This window comes from Tachysurus fulvidraco, chromosome 11, assembly GCF_022655615.1.
Source record: "Tachysurus fulvidraco isolate hzauxx_2018 chromosome 11, HZAU_PFXX_2.0, whole genome shotgun sequence".
NCBI classification, from domain to species: Eukaryota; Metazoa; Chordata; class Actinopteri; order Siluriformes; family Bagridae; genus Tachysurus; species Tachysurus fulvidraco.
In genome coordinates, this window is record NC_062528.1 from 24469827 (window position 1) to 24494521 (window position 24695).

The 24695-nt window shown below is 43.0% G+C and overlaps 2 protein-coding genes across 2 annotated transcripts; both read right to left on the bottom strand.

Moving 5' to 3' along the window:
* Nucleotides 1-1077: 1077 nt before the first annotated feature.
* LOC125145893 (tripartite motif-containing protein 16-like) lies at nucleotides 1078-2440 on the bottom strand. The gene is made up of 2 exons (XM_047820589.1): nucleotides 2120-2440; nucleotides 1078-1822 (listed from the first exon to the last, which is right to left on the bottom strand). The coding sequence occupies exons 1-2, from the start codon at nucleotides 2163-2165 to the stop codon at nucleotides 1296-1298; spliced, it is 573 nt and encodes a 190-aa protein (XP_047676545.1). The 5' UTR covers nucleotides 2166-2440; the 3' UTR covers nucleotides 1078-1295.
* A 600-nt stretch (nucleotides 2441-3040) lies between these two features.
* Nucleotides 3041-4532, bottom strand: LOC113637730 (E3 ubiquitin/ISG15 ligase TRIM25-like; the record flags this gene model as incomplete). Its single annotated transcript, XM_027138572.2, has 3 exons — nucleotides 4097-4532; nucleotides 3266-3361; nucleotides 3041-3094 (listed from the first exon to the last, which is right to left on the bottom strand). Coding segments are annotated over exons 1-3 (453 nt in total), but the record flags the coding sequence as incomplete, so codon positions are not given.
* Nucleotides 4533-24695: the final 20163 nt, after the last annotated feature.

Genomic DNA, 24695 nt, shown 5'->3' on the forward strand with positions numbered 1-24695 from the left:
TGTCTGGGATCTGGCAGTTGTGCTGGCGGCTCTATCGGAGCCCCCCTTCGAGCCATTGACCGAAGTGGCCCTTAGGTTTCTGTCTATTAAGACCACCTTCCTCTTGGCGATTTCCTTCCTGAAGAGGATCGGGGACCTGCAGGCTCTGTCCGTGGCCCCGTCTCGCCTGGAGTTTGCCCCTGGCATGGCCAGAGTGTTTCTCTATCCGAAACCTAGGTACATACCGAAGGTGCCTTCGGCCCCCTCAACCTGTCGTGTTACAGGCATTCTGCACTCCTCCGTTTACAGCAACCGAACAGGAACGACAGAACCGACTGTGTCCAGTGCGAGCACTGGTCACTGACCTCTGCAGGACGAGTCCGTGGAGAAAGTCGGAGCAGCTGCTCGTCTGCTATGGCCCTAACAGGAAGGGTTTCCAGGCTGCTAAGCAGACGTTGAGCAGATGGGTAGTGGATGCGATTGTGTCGGCTCACGAGTCCTCTGGCCTCCCCGCACCCCTCGGGGTCTGAGCTCACTCCACCCGGAGTGTGGGCCTGGTCCTCTGGACTGGCACTCCAAGACATCTGTGACGCTGCGGGTTGGTCCACCCCGCTGACCTTTGTCAGTTTCTATGACCTTGACCTCAGAGCCACCCCGGGCTCCTCTGTCCTACGTGCGGGTGCCGAGGCCTTCACTCTCTAAGCAGGGTCTGGTCAGTGTGGCATGATTGACGTTCCCATAGCGTTTCGACGCAGCGTCTCGTTCCACAGGGAACTAGGGTTACGGTCATAACATAGAGATGTTCTCTTGCATCTCAGTCAAAGATGGTTCATTCTGTCCATCATTCTTTACTTTCTTTGGTGAACGTTTCTTCAGACCTCCTTCAGAAGCTTTACAGGCATAAGAATGAAGATTCTTATGACACCTATTTTCTTTCAGCATATTATAAAGGATTGAGGAAGGAGTCTGAATAATTCCAGAGTGCACTGTATGTTAAGTGGACTGTTAAGCAGAACATTGTTAAATATATAAGATAATAAAGGTCTTTTACACACAGTAGGTTGTGTTTCCACCAGCAAGCAGCACAGAAAGACAGAGCAGTTTGAGTAAAGTTTATTATTTCTGAGGAGACATTGAACATTTTTATATCAACTATAATAAACCCATCCTAATAGTGCATACAGTTAAATAGTCTGTTTCTACATTCTGCATTCATTACTGTTCCAGTTTCTGCACACAAAATGTCCAGTGTAGCACAGGGACAAATTAAATCTCACATCTCACTTATAGTTTTTATAAACACTTTTACTAACATTCTATTTTGGATCACAAAACCTCACAGATGAGTTATAACGCAACATCCTGACTCCAGCGTATAGAGGCTGAGTGAATGTGGTGTGGACTCTGTGGAGGAGCCTCATGGTGTCAGAGACACTGTAGAAGGACAGAGTTCCTGCACTGTGATCCACATACACTCCTATTCTGGAGGATGATGGACCTCGGAGCTCAGTCTGAATGTTGTTTTGCCAGAAAGAGACAAAGGAAAAAAAACACCGCAGACTCCAGGACTGACTGTTGCGTCCAAACAAACACTCATCACCCCGTCCTTTCCTGCTGATCTCTTTATATGACACTGAAATGTACACATCATCGCTCCTCTCCACCTCCCAGTAACAGCGTCCACACACACTCTCCTTACACAACACCTGATGCCGAGATTCAAATCTCTCTGGATGGTCAGTGTATCGCTGTTCTGTCTTACTCCGTGTCACCACTCTGTTCTTCTCAGACAGAATGAGCTGATGATGTGCTGTGTTTGGATCCAGAGTCAGATAACAGAAATCTACAGTAATAAAATGTCCACATGTTAGATGTTAATCACAGGATTTATAATAAGTGTGTGTGAGACACCTGTCTGTGTTTCTATCCTCCTAATGCAGCTCTATAAACATGGATCAGATATAGATCAACAATACAGACAATTTAAGACTGTGTGTGTGTGTGTGTGTGTGTGTGTGTGTGTGTGTGTGTGTGTGTGTGTGTGTGTGTGTGTGTGTGTCTATGTGTGTGTGTGTGTGTGTGTGTGTGTGTGTGTGTGTGTGTGTGTGTGTGTGTGTGTGTGTGTGTGTGTAAAACCTACACTGCAGAAAATCTTCTCTGCTCTTTGGTTCTGAAAGTAAACTCATCTGAACTGCTGCAGCTTTGGAGACACAGAAACAAAATGGAGACACAGAGACAAAATGGAGACAGAAAAATGAGGTGGAAACAGTTTAAAGTGTGAATGTGAAAAAATTTGCTTCCTCACGTTTATTTCAGACGTCAACAACGTCACCTTCTCAATTTATTCATCAGCTACGATTTTCTCCACAAATGTAAGATTTGTACTTTGTTTGTCTGCTAAATTGATCTTGATGTCATTTACAAGACTGATGCTAATACTGTGTGATTTTCTGCAGTCTTGTTCCTGCTTACTTCTTATTTCTGTTAGATGAATTTTATGGCTCTTTTTACTGTGATACAGAAACAATGTTTGTTTGTTCACCTTGTGGTCTGATTTTGTTGAATTCCTCCTCACAGATTTGTTCGACTCGTTTTTTCAGATCTGAGAGAGATTTCCTCACACCATCAAATGAGAGATGTTGATTGACAGTGAAGCTGGGTGAGTCGTCACATCCAGGAGAAACACAGAGAGACGGGAAACTCTACAGAGAGGAAACACATCATAGAGAAGGAGAAAAGTGGACGAGAGGAACGAATGAATCTCAGACTGAATCAGAACAAAGACACACTTGTGATCTCAGACAGGAACATTTCTTGTTGCTGTAATGAGCTTTTAGGAGGAAACTTTGTGAGGAACAGCGCCCTCTGTAGATCAGACAGTGAGTTTTACCTGGATGTCATTGTGTGTGTGTGAAAGCTGCTCCATCTCAGTGACTCTCCTCTTAAGATCAGCAATCTCCTGCTCCAGTTGATTCAGGAGTCGTTCAGCTCGACTCACTTCATATTTCTCCTGAGCTCTGATCAGTGCCATCACCTCCGAGCGCTTTTTCTCCATGGAGTTGATGATGTCAGTAAAGATCCTCTCACTGTCATCTACTGCTGCCTGTGAACGTATCTGTAAGGAGACACACACACACACACACACACACACACACACACACACACACACACACACACACACACACACACACACACACACACACAGATCCATTTAAAGATCAACTCTTTCTCTCACAGTGACTCCATAATGTGTGTGTTTATGTGAATCTCTCAGTTTCCTCCTCACCTTAATAACGTCCACAGTCTGTTTCAGCTCCTGCACCTTCTTCTGCTTCTCCTGGATCCTCTGCTGGGATTTTATCTGATCCTCCTTTATCTCATTCTGAGACCAAATACAACATGTTTAATTAATAGAAATAAAAGTAAAATACAAAGAATCATAGCTGTAATTAAATAAGAAAGTTGAAGGTGTTGTTTGTACTTGAAAATGACCTTAAACATCTTCCACTGGTATTACACCATATGTTATATGTAGATATATAGTATTTTACATTTTACATTAAAATTTTTAATTTTAAACTTTAATTGTATGTATTCATTTATTTATTTTTATTCTTATTTTTCTAAATATATATATATATACACACACACATTTCTTTATTTTTCTTCTGTTCCTATACTTCTGTAAAGCTTCTTTGAGATATGAATTCTTAAAATAAACCGAATTAGGATTACGTTAGAATTTGTAGTGTGTGTGCATATATAAATGTAAAGTAAATATAAATGTGTCTTAAAGAAGCTTCAACACTTTTAGAAGTAAAACAAAATAGACTTTGAAATCAGAATAAAGTGCCACATGACCGTGTTAAATATCTTCTTCATCATCATCATCATCATCATCATCATCATCATCATTATGCCGTTTGCTGTTTAAAGTACACTGACTGGTCTGACCTGTTTCACACGTCTTTACAAAACACACTTTGACTTTTAATAAAAATCCACCTTACACTGAATGACAGTCATATAAGCAATCAGATCACCTCAATAGAAATTAGATTAGAAATAGAATTTGTAGAATTTGACTTAAAAAAGAATAATAATATCCAGTTCTCACCTGTTTTTTAGTTCTTTCTGCTTTAGCTGAAACAGCAGGAGAAGCAGCTTGTTCGGTCTTCTTCAGTTTCTCCACCACTTCAGCCAGCATGTTGTTCCTGTGTAGAACAGGCCTTGGAGTGTAAGTCTCTCTACACTGAGGACAGCTGTAGATGCCCTTCACATCCTCCTGATCCCAGCAGCCATTAATACACAACTTACAGAAACTGTGGCCACAGGGAGTAGTCACTGGGTCATTAAGGCGATCTAGACACACTGCACAGCTGAACTGATCCTGATCTACTGAAATACTGGCCTCTGCCATTTTCCTGCACTCACACTGAGAGAGAGAGAGAGAGAGAGAGAGAGAGAGAGAGAGAGAGAGAGAGAGAGAGAGAGAGAGTTCTATAAGTTTCGTTTTCTCTGAAATGAACTTCTTGGTTCAGTGTGTTATTGTGTAACAGAGAGAGGAGGTGTGGCTTTACAGAGGAGCTCAGACTTTAACCACTTACACACCACACACACACACACACACACACACACACACACACACACACACACACACACACACACACTCACTGAGTGGTCTGAGTGAATGCTGGTGCATCTTGGCTGCCGCTGCTTTTCCCGATAACAATAATTATTAACATCATATACACTGCATAGACTGCAATGAGGATCTATTGCTTATGGCTTGTACTTGCCTGGACTGTTCTGCCTCTTGTACAGTCCGCAGTACTGTTTATAGTGTTACTGTAATAGTCTCCATAATTTACTGAATACTTTTACTCCAGTTAAGACTAGGACTGTTTCGTTTGCTGTTACTGCACCCTGGTTCACTCCTTTTCTCAGGCAATTAAAAGCAAAAGGACGACAGCTTGAGAGACTTTTTAGAAGAACTGGCCTTACTGTCCACAAGGATGTATTCAGAACATTTGTCTCACTATAAAGACACTATTTGTCTCACTATCCAAGATGGCGCCGAGCATGGCAGCCGTGTTGCGAGCTCTGAGGAAACTTTGCACTTTTTCATTTCTCTTACTAGTTATTCTGCTGTCCTGTGTGTTAGAAGCTGTTTGTATAACTGCCTACGACAGACACACGCTTCTAAATATATGTTCCTATGTCGCGAAATGCAAACCGGACTTTGAGTTCTTGAACGCTGGTGATTTGTTTACCAACACCGCATCGGAGCCCTTTGTCTAGGCCGCACGAACGCGACCGTGGAAATGCTGCCGGAAAAGAGGAAAGAGAGCCGGCGTCCTTGATAGACTCGGACGTCGTCCCCTCCGACCTCTTCTTCCAACCATTTTGCTGGCTAATGTTCAGTCACTAGACAACAAACTCTGTGAACCAACGAGAAACGAGGGACTGCTGCATTATTTGCCTCACAGAGACCTGGATGTCTGCTTAGGTTTCAGACTCAGCCATCAAGCTCACGGGGTTCTCCGTGTACCGCTCGGACAGGACGAAAGAGCTCACAGGGAAAAGCAGAGGCGGAGGTGTTTGTTTTTTTATCAACAACTCGTGGTGTGATGAAAGGAACCTAAACTCTATTAAATCCTTCTGCTCCCCTGATCTGGAATTTCTTATGCTTCTGTGTCATCCATTCTGGCTACTGAGAGAATTTACAGCAGTCATTATCACAGCTGTTTATATTCCTCCTCAAGCTAACACAGACCAGGCACTCAAGGAACTGTATGGGTATATAAGTTAGCAGGAAACCACGTACCCAGATGCAGCGTTTATTGTAACAGGGGACTTCAACAAAGCCAATTTCAGAACAATAGCTCCAAAGTATCTCCAAAACATCACCATCAACACGCGTGGTGACCGTGTACTGGACCACTGCTACTCTCCTTTCCGGGATGCCTACAAAACCCTCCCCCTCCCACCTTTCGGCAAATCGGATCACTCGTCCATTCTGCTCGTGCCTGCTTATAGGCAGAAACTGAAACGGGATGCACCCGCCCTCAGGACAATCCAATGCTGGTCGGACCAATCAGATGCTATACTACAGGACTGTTTTGATCACATGGACTGGGACATGTTCCGGGCAGCGTCTGATGACGATATAGAGGCGTACTCAGATTCTGTCACGTGTTTCATCAGGAAGTGTGTGAAGATGTTGTGCCAACAAAAACAATCCGCGTCTACCCCAACCAAAAACAGTGGATTAATAGCAATGTTTGAGCGGACTTGTCAGCGCGGACGTCTGCTTTTAAATCAGGGAATTCTGACGATCGCAAACAAGACGGCTACGATCTCAGGAAAACCATCAAAGCAGCAAAAAAACAATATATAAACAAAGTTGAAGAACATCTCAACACCAACAATGCAAGAAGCATGTGGCAGGGCATCAACAACATCACAGACTTTAAAGGGAACAAACCAGCGACTGTGAACATTGCCGCCTCTCTACCGGATGAGCTAAATAACTTTTATGCTCGTTTCGAGGCTCACAACCTCACCCACACAGAGAGCGCTCCCATGGCTGCTGCAGAAGATGTGAGTGCACTCTCCGTCTCTGTCACGGATGTAACCCGATCCTTCCGAAGGGTAAACATCCGCAAGGCTGCGGGTCCTGATGGCATCCCAGGCCGTGTGCTCTGAGCATGCGCATCCCAACTGGCCGGTGTGTTCACTGACATTTTCAACCTCTCCATGTGTCTGTCTGTGGTTCCATCATGTTTAAAAAAATCCACCATTGTGCCCATACCAAAGAAAAATAAAATCACATGCCTAAATGACTGGAGGCCAGTTGCTCTCACACCCATCTTCAGTAAGTGCTTTGAGAAACTCATCAGAGAATACATCTGCTCTGTGCTGCCTGCCTCACTAGATCCGCTACAGTTTGCATACCGCAGCAACCGTTCCAAAGACGATGCTATCGCTTTCACCCTACACACTGCTCTCTCCCACCTGGAAAATAAGAATACCTATGTGAGAATGCTGTTTGTGGACTACAGCTCAGCATTTAACACAATAGTGCCTGCCACACTTGTTGCGAAGTTCCAGACTCTGGGACTAAACAGATCTCCGTGCTACTGGATTCTGGACTTCCTGACAGGCAGAAGTCAGGTGGTGAGAATGGGCATCAATACTTCATCCCCGCTGATCCTCAACACCGGTGCTCCTTAGGGCTGTGTCCTCAGCCCACTCCTGTATTCCCTGTATACACACGACTGTACAGCCACACACAGCTCCAACGTCATCGTCAAATTCGCTGATGATACAACGGTGATAGGGGTGATCACTGACAATGATGAGATGGCCTACAGAGAAGAGGTGAGCACCCTGACTACATGGTGTCAGGAGAACCACCTCTCACTAAACAATGACAAGACCAAGGAGCTGGTGGTAGATTTCAGGAGACAGAGCAGAGAACACAGACCCATCACCATCGAAAAAACACCTGTGGAGTGGGTGAGCAGCTTTAAGTTTCTGGGTGTTAACATCAGTGAGGATCTCACCTGGTCCACACACACTGACACAGTGCTGAAGAAAGCACACCAACGCCTATTCTTCCTGAGACGGCTGAGGAAGTTTGGAATGAGCCCCAGCATCCTCAGAACATTCTACACCTGCACTATAGAGAGCATCCTGACGGGCTGCATCACTGCCTGGTTTGGAAACAGAACCACTGGCAACCATAAAACCCTGAAAAGGGTCATGCGAACTGCCAGCCACATTATTGGAGGTGAGCTTCCCTCCCTCCAGGACATCTACAACAGGCGGTGTATAAGAAAAGCTCAGAGGATCACTAATGACTCCAGCCAACCGGCCCACAGACTGCTCTCTCTGCTCCCCTCAGGAAGACGTCTCCGCAGCATCCGATCCCGCACTAGTCGACTAAGGGAGAGCTTTTTCCCTCAGACCATCAGACTAATTAACAGCCATAACTAACACAGCATACAGCATACTTCCACAGTATGATATGCTACACACTGCACTCAAACTTCAACAGTCCAACACTGGACTACACACACACACACACACACACACACACACACACTGCATTCACACTGCATCTATACACACTGGACTATACACACACACTGCATTTAATTTAATATAACAATCTATCTGACAATAAGCTATCGGTACCACAGGACATTTCTTTATCTGTACAGTCTGTTGCACCTTACATGTTACATATATATAACATGTATATAATACTTATACTTATATATATATTATTTATATTTATATTATTTATATTTATACCCCCCAACTCACTTCCCTCTCATTTGTATTCATCTGATTTCTGTAATACTTTAGCATCATTCTTTACCTCAAAAATTGAAGGCATTCATCGTCAACAGTTTTACCTGTTCCTACACAACTGTTCTCCGAGTTTATTCTGCCCTCAATTGATGATATCTTAAAACTTATTCATCAATCTAAATCATCAACTGTCCTTGTTAAGGCTACTGTTTCCTCTCTGTCCCATTTTATTAAGGATATTATTTATTCTTCCCTTACCACTGGATTTGTTCCTTCTCTTTTCAAAACAGCTGCTGTAACTCCAATTCTAAAGAAATCAGGTTTGGACACCAACAACCTTGATAATTTTAGTCCTATTTCTAATCTTTCTTTTATTTCTAAAATTTTGGAAAAAGTTGTTGCTGCTCAATTTCATATCCATTTGTCTGGTAATAATCTATATGAACAATTCCAATCTGGTTTTTGCCCATTACATAGCACTGAAACAGCTCTATTAAAAGTCACAAATGATTTGCTTATAGCAGCTGATTCTGGTTTACTATCCATCCTCCTTCTCCTTGATCTGAGTGCAGCTTTTGATACAATTTCCCACGATATTCTTTTAGACAGGCTTTCCACTATTGGCATCACCAACACACCTCTGAAATGGTTTCATTCATATCTCTCTGATCACACACAGTTTGTTCAACTAAAATCATTCAACTCTTCTGTAGTTTCTGTTACCTCTGGTGTACCCCAGGGCTCTGTCCTGGGCCTTTTGTTATTTATTACTTACCTTTTACACCTTGGACCTATTTTTCATAAACATCAGGTTAAGTTTCATTGCTATGCTGATGACACCCAGCTCTACTGTACCTTTCCACAAAATCGCATTCCAAACTCATTCCATCTGCTCTCATTGACATAAAATCATGGTTTTCAGCTAACTTTATTAAACTAAGTAGTAATTAAACAGAATTTCTCATTATAGGCACAAAAACTTTGCTTAACAAATTTTCAAATTTTTTTATTTCCATTGATGAATCTCTCATAGCTCCCTCATCTCAGGTTAAGAGTCTTGGTGTCATCTTTGATAGTTCCCTTTCTTTTACCGCTCATGTAAATAATGTTACTCGGGCTGCATACTTCACCTTCAAAATATCAATAGGCTTCATTCCTTTCTCACGACTCAATCAACCACCACTCTTATTCACAGTCTAGTAACCTCCCGGCTTGACTACTGTAATTCTCTTCTTATTGGGCTTCCTCACAAAACCCTTCATAAGCTTCAACTCGTTCAAAATTCTTCTGCCCGCATTATCACTCGTACTTCCTCTATCCATCATATTACACCTGTTCTGGGACAGCTACACTGGCTTCCCATTAATTTTCGTATCAAGTATAAAATTCTTCTTCTAACATTTAAAGCTATCCACAATCTTGCACCTTCATATCCTCTTGATCTTCTTCATACTCCAAAACCAACTCGCACTCTTAGGTCTTCTTCCACTCATTTCATTGTTCCCTCTGTCCATCTTGTAACTATGGGGAACAGAGCTTTCAGTTACTCTGCACCTCAGCTCTGGAACTCACTTCCATCTGAACACCGTAATATTGATTCTCTTTCATCATTCAAATCTCAGCTTAAAACTCATCTGTTTAGTTTACCCACATGGAAAGAACCTATATAAACATATATGTTTCAAAAAGGTTTTGATATAGGTTTTTGATATATGTGACATATATAAAATTGGCCATTTTCACGCATACATGCACGCATACATGTACATATATGCGCGCATACATGTACATATATGCGCGCATACATGTACATATATGCGCGCATATATGCCCACATATATGCGCGCATACATATACCTATATAGGTACATATATGCACGTATGTTCACCTATATAATAGTAAAATTAAAATCCATAGTTGCAAGGCAACATAAATAAAAGTCCAGAATGTAGAAATGTACATTATTTATTTACCTCAGATCAATCAAATAGTACAAAACAAAAAATATAGTACAAGAAAAAAAAAAGAAAAAAAACCTGCTAGATGCCATAAATAAAAGTCCAAAATATAGAAATCTACTTTATGTATTTACAAGAACAATCAAATAGTACAAGAACAAAAATAAGACAAAAAACTAAACAGAAAAAAAAAATTATCTTTTTGCTCTTCTCAGCTCCGTGAGCTTTGAATTAATAGATGTGCCTATGTGCCCTCGGCTGGCTGCCGGCCACTTCTTCAACGTAGCATCTACAGAAGACAAAATAATAAGACATTCTTCTTCTTCTTCTTCTTCTTCTTCTTATTATTATTATTATTATTATTATTATTATTATTATTATTATTATTATACTATAGGTTTCATCAGGACTTATAGTGTCTTATAACTACACAAATAAGATTCCCTTATTCCCCCATAAAAATCTTACTCATCATGAATGTATTGTAATGTAACTGTAATGCAGACTCGTAGTGTACCTTATTCTTTGAAAGTCTGTCATGACCCTCCCTCCTCCTGGTGCTTGTATTTGGAAGCCCCCCTCCCTTTTTATTGTCAACCTTGAGAGAGAGAAACAAACTGATTAGCCCAACTCTTATTAACTTATTTTACACCACCTTGCATATACATCTTGTCAACAAAGCACATAAAATCATCATAGATGACACAATTACAAATCTACACACATGCCTACACATTAAGAAACAAGAGAGAGAGAGAGATAACCAAGTCAGTTATCTTTTTCTTTGAAGCCTTCTCAGTCGGCCTAGCTGCTCACTGTACTTTGAGTTTGGGATGTGAGGACGTTTTATTTGCCATTGTGTGCCATCTTTCTCCATCTCGATCAGTTTTTTTCAAGTTCTGGTGCAATAAAATTTAAATGTTATCATGAACTGCAAATGTTTGTCTAATCATGTTTACCAAATCTAACATTATTGGACTAAAGCAAATTAGCATACAGCTAACATGAAAGCTATTTGCTAAGCTATATTCAGGTACCTTTAGGCAAGATTCATTTTATACTTCTTTAAGTACGAGCAAAACCATTTAACGTGGTATTTAACTACATAACGTCAGGTAAAGTTTGCGTGTAACTTACTTGCCACGTGAATAATTCTGGCTCGGTGTGCGGTGCACCGGCCGGTTGGCGGCCTTTTCGCCATTCCAGCTTCTCGGTTTTATCAGTCCTTTCAAAATAGTCTCTAACTGAAAAATTCCGGACAAAGTCGAGGGGCAAAAATACTATGGACCCCTCTATCCTCACCCTCAGTCCATTCAAGTAAGACATAGCGGCTCTCCAACACTTTTATCGCCATTTTACTCCCAGCCACTATCTTTCGGCGCCAAAAATTAAATACAGCGTGCTGGACGCATGTGGATAATGTCATCAACTACGTGACGCTGTAGCGGTCGATCTGAGCTTGCCAGTATAAATAATGTTATGGAAATAAGATGCAAGAAAAGCATTAGAATGGATCCACAGTTGCCAAAATGAGATATGAGCTACAAAATCATCCTTCCATTAGCTATATAGAAGACATATCTTGTATGTATAGGGCTTATATGTGGATATATGTGAAGCAATAGGAGGCATATGCACCTCACTTTTGCCTATATGTGGCATATATACGCATATATGCAGCATATATGCGTATATATATACGCATATATGCTGCATATATGCGTATATATATACGCATATATGCAGCATATATGGAACCTATATGTGGCATAAATACGCATATATGCAGCATATATGCAGTATATATACGCATATATGCAAAAGTGAGGCAGCATATATGCAGTATATATACGCATATATGCAGCATATATATTGCCATATATGTGACCATATATCCACATATAGATTCTTTCCATGTGGGTAGCTTATTCTACATCATGATTTGTAATGTTGGTCCAATTTGTATTTCTATGTAACTATTCTATAACTATATTTTTTGTTTTTCTTCTTTTGTGCGTTGACCTCAAGTGTTCAGAAAGGCGCTTTTAATTAAAATGTATTATTATTATTATTGTTATTATTATTATTATAATTATTATTATTTTACACACACACACACACACACACACACACACACACACACACACACACACACACACACACACACACACACACACACGTTGTTTCCTCTCACTTATTTATGAATTTAGTTGCATCAGTCAGCTCTGACCTGCACTGGTAAAAATGATGTGTTGGATTTACTTAAAATATTTATGCACCATTTTTGCATCACACTTTTTAAGTAAACCCAACTTGGAAAAAATTTACTTAAAATTAAAAATTAAATCGTTGTTATATGTACTTAAATCTTTGGGTACACACAACATTGTTTACTTAAAAATATATGTGTGACGAATGTTAATAAGTGTATGCTCAAAATATTAACGTATCTCACTAATCATCCTTTCATTTTTATTTATTTACTTAGTATTAATTTGTTCACGAAAACCTTATTATTTTTGTTTCGTATCTTATTTTTGCCATTTTTGTAAAACGTTCTATGTCTCTTGCGTGGTGACGTCATTCTTGTTCAGCCCACGCTGCCTTCTCAGACTGCGGTGAGCGCACTGAGGTGACGTAAGCAGTTAGCGGTGCTGTCTCCATATAAGCCTGTAAAAGTTTTGAAAAGTTTGATTAAGTTAATAATATGCATTAATATTATTGATCACAGTGTTATAAATGTATTAGCAAGTGTTTTACAAATGGATGGATTGGATTTAATGGTTTTGTTACCGAGTACAGCTGTTTGATATGTGTGTGTGTGTGTGTGTGTGTGTGTGTGTGTGTGTGTGTGTGTGTGTGTGTGTGTGTGTGTGTGTGTACAGCTGTTTGATATATGTGTGTGTGTGTGTGTGTGTGTGTACAGCTGTTTGATATATATGTGTGTGTGTGTGTGTGTGTGTGTGTGTGTGTGTGTGTGTACAGCTGTTTGATATATGTGTGTGTGTGTGTGTGTGTGTGTGTGTGTGTGTGTGTGTGTGTGTGTGTGTGTGTGTGTACAGCTGTTTGATATATATGTGTGTGCGCCGACAGACTGAGGTGATTTTAAAATAACTGCCTTTAATTTGTGCAGGTGAAAAATCACACACAGACTTCTGTATATTTTTATGCTGTACTCTTTAATCTGTCCAGAATAAAGTCCCCAGTTCAACAGCAGCTCCAGTTCTTCTGTGTCTTCTGTTACACAATGCAGAGCATAGCAGTAGCCAGAGATAGGCTGGTTACATATGTAACATGATAGAATCTACTAAGTAATTGCAAGTTAAACTTAAAATTTAAGCTCATTTATGTTAAAAAAAAAAGATAATTAATTGAGTTCAGGGGGCACGGTGGCTTAGTGGTTAGCACGTTCGCCTTGTGTGTGTGGAGTTTGCATGTTCTCCCCGTGCCTCGGGGGTTTCCTCCGGGTACTCTGGTTTCCTCCCCGGTCCAAAGACACACACAAACACACACACACACTACGGACAATTTTCCAGAGATCCCAATCAACCTACCATGCATGTCTTTGGACCGGGGGAGGAAACACATGGCGGAGACGGGAATCGAACCTCTAACCCTGGAGGTGTGAGGCGAACGTGCTAACCACTAAGCCCCCCATGGTCAGAACATAATTTCTAAAATTTCATTTTTTTTAAGTTTCTAAAAGGGTTCCCAAACGTTTGCATGCCAATGTAAAGTGTTTATTTAGGTTTGGAGCCCAACTTGATGGTTGATCAATTTCAGATGCTCACCTGATAATGCTTGATGAGACTCTCAGGATTTTCCGAGAGGTAGACGATTAAGCATCGAAATACAACTTCTCTACATTTTTTCCACAGGACTGGTCTGAAAAGTACACAAAACAAAATTTATCTTTTCATGGTGCATACACACAAAAATCACAATTATACAGAGGCCGTAAAGAGTTTGGGAATGAAGGCAGAGAAAGAACAGAAAAATCCAGTCAGTTTCTACTGCTATACACCACAATAATGATTTGAAACTGCTTAAGTAACAAGCTAATTTTTAGCTAACTTTGACTCCATTTAATGCAAGTGAATGGGATTATCAAACCCCATAAGTCATATGACCCCCATATGAGCTCATTCCTAAAAAGGTTTAAGTATTATTAAGTATTATAAGGTAATATGTTTAGGACTCTAAACGTATAAACTTGATTTAAACATAAATATGGGAACGGCAGCAGGACATCAAGGATCACCACGAACAAAGGGTCTACATGACTGATTACCATTTAAAGTGACCATTTGGTTAATGATAACTAACAATAACAAGTAAGATGTACATGACCATGATTAACGTTTAAAGACAATCAGCTAGACAACAAGGTGTAGCCCAGCGATTTGGGAGACATTCAGTTCTTACACTCAATACACATTCAAAACAGAACCTCATTTATATTACCAAAAGGGAAAACAGTATAATAAGTTTGAGCCGGATTTGCTCGGGGTTCTTAATGACTCCGATGAACCCAAAGTACTTCATGTATTTTGTCACTGCTATGCTGGAATAAACTTCTTGTTCTTCATTAAGATCTTCAACCTCATCTTTTTATTTTTACACAAAATATTTTTTATTTCTTACACATTCATACACAATAACATCATAAACATTCATAAACAAGTCTCAGACAATTCACACCAGAAATCTTTTATAATGTTATATAACATATTACGATGCTATTCCTTTTTTAACCTCTCACCTGTCGCCCCCCCATTTTCATGATTTTCACCTAGATGACATACCCACATAAAAAGTGGTACAGCTCCCATATACTTTGACACACAGAGGTGAGCTTGGTCTTCTTCTTGGAAAGAAGAGAGTCTCTAGTTTCTGACACAAGTGTCAGCTTGATTCTAAGCCTTACTGACACAGAGTTATAGAGGCTAGAATGGGGGATTTTTATTTCCGTCTGAGTTGTTTACCTGATAAACTGATTACATACATTGCTGTATTTAATGATGGTTGGTAAACAACAACTGAGGGTCATAGCCACATGTCTTGGCTTTCACCAAAAAAAAATGAAGTCAAAAGACTCAAAAATGGATTTTATATGAATATTTTTCTACGGACATGTCCGTCCGTTCAGGTTTTTCTTGTTTATTTTTTTTACTGTATAACTTTGTATAAAAGGACTGCATGCTTAGTTCAAAAGTCCTATAACAAAGAGACCCTCTGCCTAGAATTCTGCTTTGAAAATATGCCTGTAAACTGACACCCTGAGGTGTGAGAGTGTGAAACGTTCGAGAATTGTGCAATAAAGCTGAAAAGAATTAATATGCGCATTCTCATTGCACAGCCCGCCCTCACCAGATGTATCATGTTGCATCTCGTTGGAATCGTCTCCTTATTGGCTAAAGAGCTATGATGCTCGCGAAACATCAAATCGCTACTGGACGGAGCAAATGTCAAGTCAAAGGGAGGGTCACCCACATAGCATGGAGAGACCTCATTGGCTTCTTAGCTGCCTATCTCGGCCGCACAGGCACTGGTTGGCTCATGCAAGGGCTTGTTTGATTCGTCAGATCCTCGACTACAAATCTGATGTGTTTTGAAAGTTTGGTATGCGTCCAATGAGACGTAGGAGTCCAACAAAGGGCGGAAGAGAAGCGGTGTGTTCAGTTTCCGGTCAAACACATAATTCTTGTGAAGCGAGCAAAGCGTTTTGGATTAAAAGGATTACATTTTCAAGTTTCTTGGACTCTTGGCGATTTTTACAAGCATTTGTTTTGGAAAATACATTAACATTAGTGACAATGTGAAGAAAGGGAAATTTAAAGACCAGCATTAAAGGTGAGTAAACAGATCGAACTAGCGCCACCTAGTTCAAATTTTCTATCAAATGTTTAAATTACTATAAATCATATTATGCTTTGTGTGTGCGCTTAATAAAATCCTGAGAGTCTAAGCTTTCAAACAGTATATAATTTAACCGTGTATTTGGAGGATTTAATGCTTAAAAGTTACAATGAAGTTACAATGAAGTTGATGCAGTCTCGCCTCCTAGCGGTAGTGGCTCGGTAACGAGACGTAGACATGTAACAGTTTTAAATCACAGCCCACAATAAAATCACCTGTTCAATCACAAAAACGACTCTTCAGTTTGGTGAATCGGTTCCAAACATTCAAGAGATGTTTTGAGCCGAATCAAAGAATCTACAAATTGCTGCTTGTACTACAATATTTTTTCCAGAAGCTTTCATAACATATTACGATGTTATACCTTTTTTAAATCACAGCCCACAAAAAATTCCCCTGTTTAAGCACCTAAACGACTCCAAAGGTACCAAAACTTTCAAGAGCCGATTTGATAAACGGACTCAAAGAATCAATTAATTCCCAAACGACACACCAACACTATTTACCTCAAAGAAATCTCTAAGTCAGGGCTATTCAATTAGTTTGTCATGTGGGTCAGTTCATGAAAAGCGTCCCAAATGAAGCCTGTGTTATATTTTGAAACTGCATTAGAACATGAACTGAAATTTAAGTGCAAATAAAATAAGTTCACAAAATGGAAAATATCATTGTTTCATGGTGTTTTTTCTCTCACAGGAGCGCGTGCTTGCGTCACTCGAACAAAGTCACGTGACTCCTGCTCTGTACTGCGACTGCGCAGAACACTGAACTGCACCAGTGGAACTTGGGCTACTGTTGGTCGAAGATGTAGAGGAGGGAGGAGAGTGCACAGACAGAGAGAGAAGAGGAAAGGTAAGAGTGTAGGACTGAGAATAGGAACACTGAATGTTGGTACTATGACAGGGAAAGGTAGAGAGCTGGCCGATATGATGGAGAGAAGGAAGGTGGATATACTGTGTGTACAGGAGACCAGGTGGAAGGGTAGCAAGGCTCGTAGTATAGGAGCAGGATTCAAGCTGTTTTATTATGGTGTGGATAGTAAAAGAAATGGTGTAGGTGTCGTCCTGAAGGAGGATTTTGTGAGGAATGTTCTGGAGGTAAAGAGAGTGTCAGACAGGGTCATGAGTCTGAAGTTAGAAATTGAAGGGGTGATGTTGAATGTTGTTAGTGATTATGCCCCAGAGGTAGGTTGTGAGCTAGAGGAGAGAGATTCTGGTGTGAATTAGATGAGGTGATGGAGAGTATTCCCACAGGTGAGAGAGTGGTGATAGGAGCAGATTTTAATGGACATGTTGGTGAGGGGAACACAGGTGATGAGGAGGTGATGGGCAAGTTTGGAGTTAAGCAAAGGAACCTTGAAGGACAGATGGTAGTGGACTTTGCTAAGAGGATGGACATGGCTGTAGTTAACACTTATTTTCAGAAGAGGGAGGAGCATAGAGTGACTTACAAGAGTGGAGGTAGGAGAACACAGGTAGACTACATCCTATGTAGAAGAGGCAATCTAAAAGAGATTAGTGATTGTAAAGTGGTAGTGGGAGAGAGTGTAGCCAGACAGCATAGGATGGTGGTGTGTAGGATGACTCTGATGGTCTGTAAGAGGAAGAGGTCAAAGATAGAGAAGAAAACTAAGTGGTGGAAGCTGAAAAAGGAGGAATGTTGTGAGGAATTTAGACAGAAGTTGAGGCAGGCTCTGGGTGGTCAGGTAGTGCTGCCAGATGACTGGGAAACTACAGCAGAAGTCATCAGGGAGACAGGGAGAAAGGTGCTGGGTGTGTCATCTGGAAGGATTCCTCCTTCCAGGAGATAAGGAGATTTAGTGGTGGAATGAGGAAGTTCAGGATAGTATCCAGAGGAAGAGATTAGCCAAGAAGTGTGATATGGACAGGACTGAAGAGAATAGACAGGAATACAAGGATTTACAGCGCAGAGTGAAGAGGGAGGTGTCTAAGGCCAAGCAGAAGGCATATGACGAGTTGTACACTAGGTTAGACACTAGAGAAGAAGATGAGGACTTGTACAGGTTAGCTAGGCAGAGGGATCAAGCTGGGAAGGATGTGCAGAAAGTTAGAATTATTAAGGATAAAGATGGAAGGGTGCTCACAAGTGAGGAGAGCGTACAGAGAAGATGGAAGAAATACTTTGAGGAGCTGATGAATGAGGAAAATGAGAGGGGAAAAAGAGTAGAAGGGGTCAACTCTGTGGAACAGGAAGTAGATAAGATTAGAAAGGATGAAGTTAGGAAGTCTTTGAAGGGGATAAAAAGTGGAAAGGCAGTTGGTCCTGACGACATCCCAGTAGAGGTCTGGAAGTGTCTAGGAGAGGCAGCAGTGGAATTTTTAACTAGTTTGTTCAACAGGGTTTTAGAATGTGAGAGGATGCCTGAGGAATGGAGAAGGAGTGTGTTAGTGCCAATCTTTAAGAATAAGGGTGATGTGCAGAGTTGCAGCAACTATAGGGGGATAAAGTTGATGAGCCATACGATGAAGCTGTGGGAAAGAGTAGTGGAAGTTAGGTTAAGGATGGTGGTGGAAATTTGTGAGCAGCAGTATATGGCTTCATGCCCAGAAAGAGCACAACAGATGCAATTTTTGCTCTGAGAATGTTGATGGAGAAGTATAGGGATGGTCTAAGGGAGTTGCACTGCGTGTTTGTGAATTAGAGAAAGCGTATGACAGGGTGCCAAGAGAAGAGCTGTGGTACTGTATGAGGAAGTCAGGAGTAGCAGAGAAGTATGTTAAAGTGGTGCAGGACATGTATGAGAAGAGCAGGACAGTGGTGAGGTGTGTCATAGGTCAGACAGAGGAGTTCAAAGTGGAGGTGGGACTGCATCAGGGATCGGCTCTTAGCCCCTTCCTGTTTGTTATAGTGATGGACCAGTTGTCAGAGGAGGTCAGACAGGAGTCTCCTTGGATGATGACGTTTGCAGATGACATTGTGATCTGTAGTGAGAGCAGGGAGCAGGTGAAGGAACACCTGGAGAGGTGGAGGTTTGCGCTGGAGAGAAGAGGAATGAAAGTCAGTTGTAGTAAGACTGAGTACATGTGTGTAAATGAAAGGGAGGGAAGTGGAACAGTAAGGTTACAGGGTGAAGAGGTGAAGAATGTGCAGGAGTTTAAGAACTTGGGGTCAACAGTTCATAGTAATGGAGAGTGGGAAAGAGGTAAAGAAGTGAGTGCAGGCAGGTTGGAGTGGGTGGAGAAAGGTGTCAGGAGTTCTGTGTGATAGGAAAATATCAGCAAGAATCAAGGGGAAGGTGTACAGGACAGTGGTGAGACCGTCCATGCTGTATGGTTTAGAGACAGTGTCACTGAAGAAGAGACAGGAGTCAGAGCAAGAGGTAGCCGAACTGAAGATGTTGAGGTTCTCTTTGGGAGTGACAAGATTGGACAGGATTAGGAACGAGTACATCAGAGGGACAGCTCATGTTGGATGTTTGGGGGACAAAGTTAGGGACGCCAGATTAAGATGGTTTGGACATGTTCAGAGGAGGGAGAGTGAGTATATTGGTAGGAGAATGTTGGACATGGAGCTTCCAGGCAGGAGGCCAAAAGGAAGGCCAAAGAGGAGGTATATGGATGTAATTAATGAGGATTTGAAGCTAGTGGGTGCAAGTGTTGGGGATGCAGAAGATAGGGATCGCTGTGTCGACCCCTGAAGGGAAAAGCCGAAAGAAGAAGAAGAAGACGAAGAAGAAGAAGAAGACTATAATGAAATGTATTTTAAAAAGTAAGAATGTTATTATCTTTGAAATTGATATGTCACCCTATATATTTATAGGGCAATTTAGAAATGACTCATTTAATGCTCCTTGATGCACAATGTTTTGAAACTATCAGGATATGACATTCTGGCACAAATCACAGAGTGTGCCTTGAAAGGAAAAAAAAGGTCAACCACAATATGTGTGTACCACACCGTGACTTGGAAATTGTTGGAAAAAGAGCATATAAGTTTTCCTGATTCGTTTCCTGACTTTAGGCAAGCATATGTTTAGTTAATGTACTACATTTGCATTGCTTAAGGGTTGTGCATCATAAAACAAACGCAGGATAATACTTGGATAGTGTTTCTTGGTTTAATATCTTTGCATTTTAATTACATTTACTTATACTAGAATTGTTTGACTATTTAAAAGAGATTTTATTTGTAATTTTAAATTCTTTACATATATCACATACACTTATTTGTATTATATTTCTGTAAATAAAAACAAGGCCTCCCATTGTGAGGACCCTGAAAAGAAAAGAAGGTGTAAGTGTGACTCCTTCACATAAAGATTCAACAATATACTAGGTAGAAGAACTTGAAGAGGATCCTTTGAAGACGTCGAGGCTTCGAAGGACAACCCACTCCAATGTATGACCAGTCTTGATTTATACTGTCTGCCAATGATAGCAGCTTGCTCATGCAAAACACAGGACGCACTCCTTAGTGGGTCTGTCGAAGCTTTGTTCAGGCAGGCCAGGAACATTTGTCACTAGCACAAGATTTACTAACCCTGTGCAAATTTGCATAAATTCCCTGGACCTCACACCTACTAGCACACCTTCAGCTCCATTGTTCTCCTCCTTTTGTAATGCAAACACACCCATTACCTGTGAGGCCTGGCACAATTTCATTTGTTAACTTAAACCAACGTCGCCCGGTAAGGCGCAACCGGGGCCCCGCCCTGGAGCCAGGCCCGGGGTTGGGGCTTGTATGCGAGCGCCTGGTGGCCGGGTCTTGCCCCACGGGTCCCGGCCGGGCTCAGCCCGAAAGAGCGACATGGGGCCGATCTCCTGTGGGCCCACCACCTGCAGGAGAAACCGTAAGGGGCCGGTGCAATGTGGATTGGGTGGCAGTCAAAGGCGGGGGCCTCGGCAACCCAATCCCCAGACACGGAATCTGGCACTAGGGACATGGAATGTAACCTCGCTGGGGGGGAAGGAGCCTGATCTGGTGCGGGAGGTTGAGAGATACCGACTAGATATAGTTGGGCTCACCTCCACACACAGCTTGGGCTCTGGAATCCAACTCCTTGAGAGAGGCTGGACTCTCTACTACTCTGGAGTTGCCCATGGTGAGAGGCGGGGGGCTGGTGTGGGCTTGCTCATAGCACCCCAGCTCAGCAACCATGTGCTGGAGTTCACCCCGGTGAACGAGAAGGTCGTTTCCCTGCGCCTTCGGGTCGGGGAAAGGTCTCTCACAGTTATTTGTGCTTACGGGCCAAATGGCAGTGTAGAGTACCCGACCTTCTTGGCGTGTCTGGAAGGGGTGCTGGAAAGTGCTCCGACCGGGGACTCCGTTGTTCTACTGGGGGACTTCAACGCTCACTTGGGCAGTGACAGTGACACCTGGAGGGGCGTGATTGGGAGGAATGCCCCCCCCCGACCTGAACCCGAGTGGTGTTCTGTTATTGGACTTCTGTGCTAGTCACAGTTTGTCCATAATGAACACCATGTTCAAGCATAAGGGTGTCCATCAGTACACATGGCACCAGGACACCCTAGGTCGGAAGTCGATGATCAACTTTGTGGTTGTTTCATCTGACCTCCGGCCGTATGTCTTGGACACTCGGGTAAAGAGAGGGGCGGAGCTGTCAACTGATCACCACCTGGTGGTGAGTTGGATCCGATGGCAGGGGAGGAAGTTGGACAGACTTGGCAGACCCAAACGTACTGTGAGGGTCTGCTGGGAACGTTTTACAGAGTCTCCGGTCAGAGAAATCTTCAACTCCCACCTCCAGCAGAGCTTCAATCAGATCCCGAGGGAGGTTGGAGACATTGAGTCCGAGTGGACCATGTTCTCCACCTCCATTGTCGATGCGGCCGCTCGGAGCTGTGGCCGTAAGGTCTTCGGTGCCTGTCGTGGTGGCAATCCCCGAACCCGGTGGTGGACCCCGGAAGTAAGGGATACCGTCAAGCTGAAGAAGGAGTCCTATCGAGCCTGGTTAGCTCGGGGGACTCCGGAGGCAGCTGATAGGTACCGAAAGGGCCTAGCGAGCTTCAGCCCGGGTGGTTATGGAGGCAAAAACTCGGGTCTGGTAGGAGTTCGGTGAGGCCATGGAGAAGGACTATCGGTTGGCCTTGAAGAAATTCTGGCAAACCGTCCGGCACCTCTGGAGGGGGAAGCAGTGCCTGCTCACACTGTTTACAGTGGGAGTGGGAATCTGCTGACTTCGACTGGGGACATCCTCGGACGGTGGAAGGAATACTTCGAGGTTCTCCTCAACCCCACCGACATGTCTTCCATTGAGGAAGCAGAGGGTGGGGGCTCAGTTGAGGACTCATCGATTCCCCAAGCTGAGGTCACTGAGGTAGTTGAGAAGCTCCTCAGTAGCAAGGCACAGGGGGTGGATGAGATCCGCCCTGAGTACCTCAAGTCTCTGGATGTTGTGGGGCTGTCTTGGTTGACACGCCTCTGCAACATCGCATGGAGGTTGGGGACAGTGCCTCTGGACTGGCAGACTGGGGTGGTGGTCCCTCTGTTTAAGAAGGGGGACCGGAGGGTGTGTTCCAACTACAGGGGGATCACACTCCTCAGCCTCCCCGGAAAAGTCTATGCCAGGGTACTGGAGAGGAGAATTCGGCCGATAGTCGAACCTCGGATTCAGGAGGAATAATGCGGGTTTCGTCCCGGTCGTGGAACACTGGACCATCTCTATACCCTCGCCAGGCTGCTGGAGGGTTCATGGGAGTTTGCGCAACCAGTTCACATGTGTTTTGTGGATTTGGAGAAGGCATTCGACTGTGTCCCTCGTGGTGACCTGTGGGGGGTGCTCTGGGAGTATGGGGTCCGTGGCCCTCTGTTAAGGGCTGTCCGGTCCCTATATGACCGGAGCAGGAGCTTGGTTCGCATCGCCGGCAGTAAGTCAGACTTGTTCCCGGTGCATGTTGGACTCCGGCAGGGCTGCCCTTTGTCACCGGTCCTGTTCATTACTTATATGGACAGGATTTCTAGGCGCAGTATGGGGCCGGAGGGAGTCCGGTTTGGGGACCACAGGATTTCGTCTCTGCTTTTTGCAGATGATGTTGTCCTGCTGGCTTCCTCAAACCAGGGCCTTCAGCATGCACTGGGACGGTTTGCAGCCGAGTTTGAAGCGGCAGGGATGAGAATCAGCACCTCCAAGTCCGAGGCGTGGCTTGCCCCCTTCAGGTTGGTGGAGAGCTCCTGCCTCAAGTGGAGGAGTTTAAGTATCTTGGGGTCTCGTTTACGAGTGAGGGAAGGATGGAGCGGGAGATCGACAGGCGGATTGGTGTATCTTCTGCAGTGATGCGGTCGATATACCGATCTGTTGTGGTGAAGAAAGAGCTGAGCCACAAGGCGAAGCTCTCTATTTACCGGTCGATCTACATTCCTACCCTCACCTATGGTCATGAGCTTTGGGTCATGACCGAAAAGACGAGATCCCGGATACAGGCGGCCGAAATGAGTTTCCTCGGCAGGGTGGTTGGGCGCTCCCTTAGAGATAGGGTGAGGAGCTCGGTCACTCGGGAGGAGCTCAGAGTAGAGCCGCTCCACATCGAGAGAAGTCAGCTGAAGTGGCTCGGGCATCTGTTTCGGATGCCTCCTGGACGCCTCCCTGGGGAGGTGTTCCGGGCATGTCCAACCAAGAGGAGGCCCCGGGGAAGACCTAGGACACGCTGGAGGGACTATGTCTCTCGGCTGGCCTGGGAACGCCTCGGTATTCCCCCGGATGAGCTGGAGGAAGTGTCTGGGGAGAGGGAAGTCTGGGCATCCCTGCTTAGACTGCTGCCCCCGCGACCCGGCCCCGGATAAGCGGTAGTAGAAGAAGAAGAAGAAGAAGAACTTAAACCAAGGCAGGCCTAACTTTTGTGTGTGACATGGAAACCTTCAGAAATCTCTGCCGTATTTATAAAAAAGACACACATTCACAATATATGGATACACAAGTCTGTTTTATTTTAACCCTCTGGGGTCTGGCCATTTTGGGACACTGGCAGAGGTTCTGACATGCTCTTACATTTGGTCTTTTTTCAGTTATTTCAAAACATATTAATGGCTAATATCACATAACATTATATTCAGCACAAACTGGGATACAATATTATGTAAGTAAAATGTATGTACATGTTTGTATTTTTAAGTAAATGATGTTTATGTGTGGGTAGTAAAAAAAAGAAAAAGAAAAGATGCTGAAATAAGGCCAAGAAACACATACTACACATTTGTCCACACACAATAAAGTTCTCTACTCTTGTAGAGTTGACAATTTCCTACAAAAAGATGTGAAAACCATTTTACCCACTCATTCACATGAAACAATACATTGATTTAACTTTTGTAAGACGGTTTTTGTTGTGTAAAGGCAATATGCAAGGGAGGGTCAATGGTCATGAATATTGATGATTCACACCTGAGGAGGCCCAACCCCCTAATGGCTTAGTCTGGATTGTGTTGACAAAAGAATGAATGTGGGGAGACTTAAAGAGAAAATCTTTTGCTTGTAGTGTAATAAAATAACGTACAATGAAGTACAAAAGACTTAAGATTTTATTTATATCTGTACTTGA

What these genes read in the sequence shown, in the direction of transcription:
- LOC125145893 (XM_047820589.1), bottom strand. Translation starts at nt 2,165, where the DNA reads ATGAGTTTACTTTCAGAACCAAAGAGCAGAGAAGATTTTCTGCAGT. An exon ending in CAGAGAAGATTTTCTGCAGT is followed by an intron (nt 1,823 to 2,119) that starts GTAGGTTTTACA and finishes TTATTACTGTAG; the next exon opens with ATTTCTGTTATCTGACTCTG.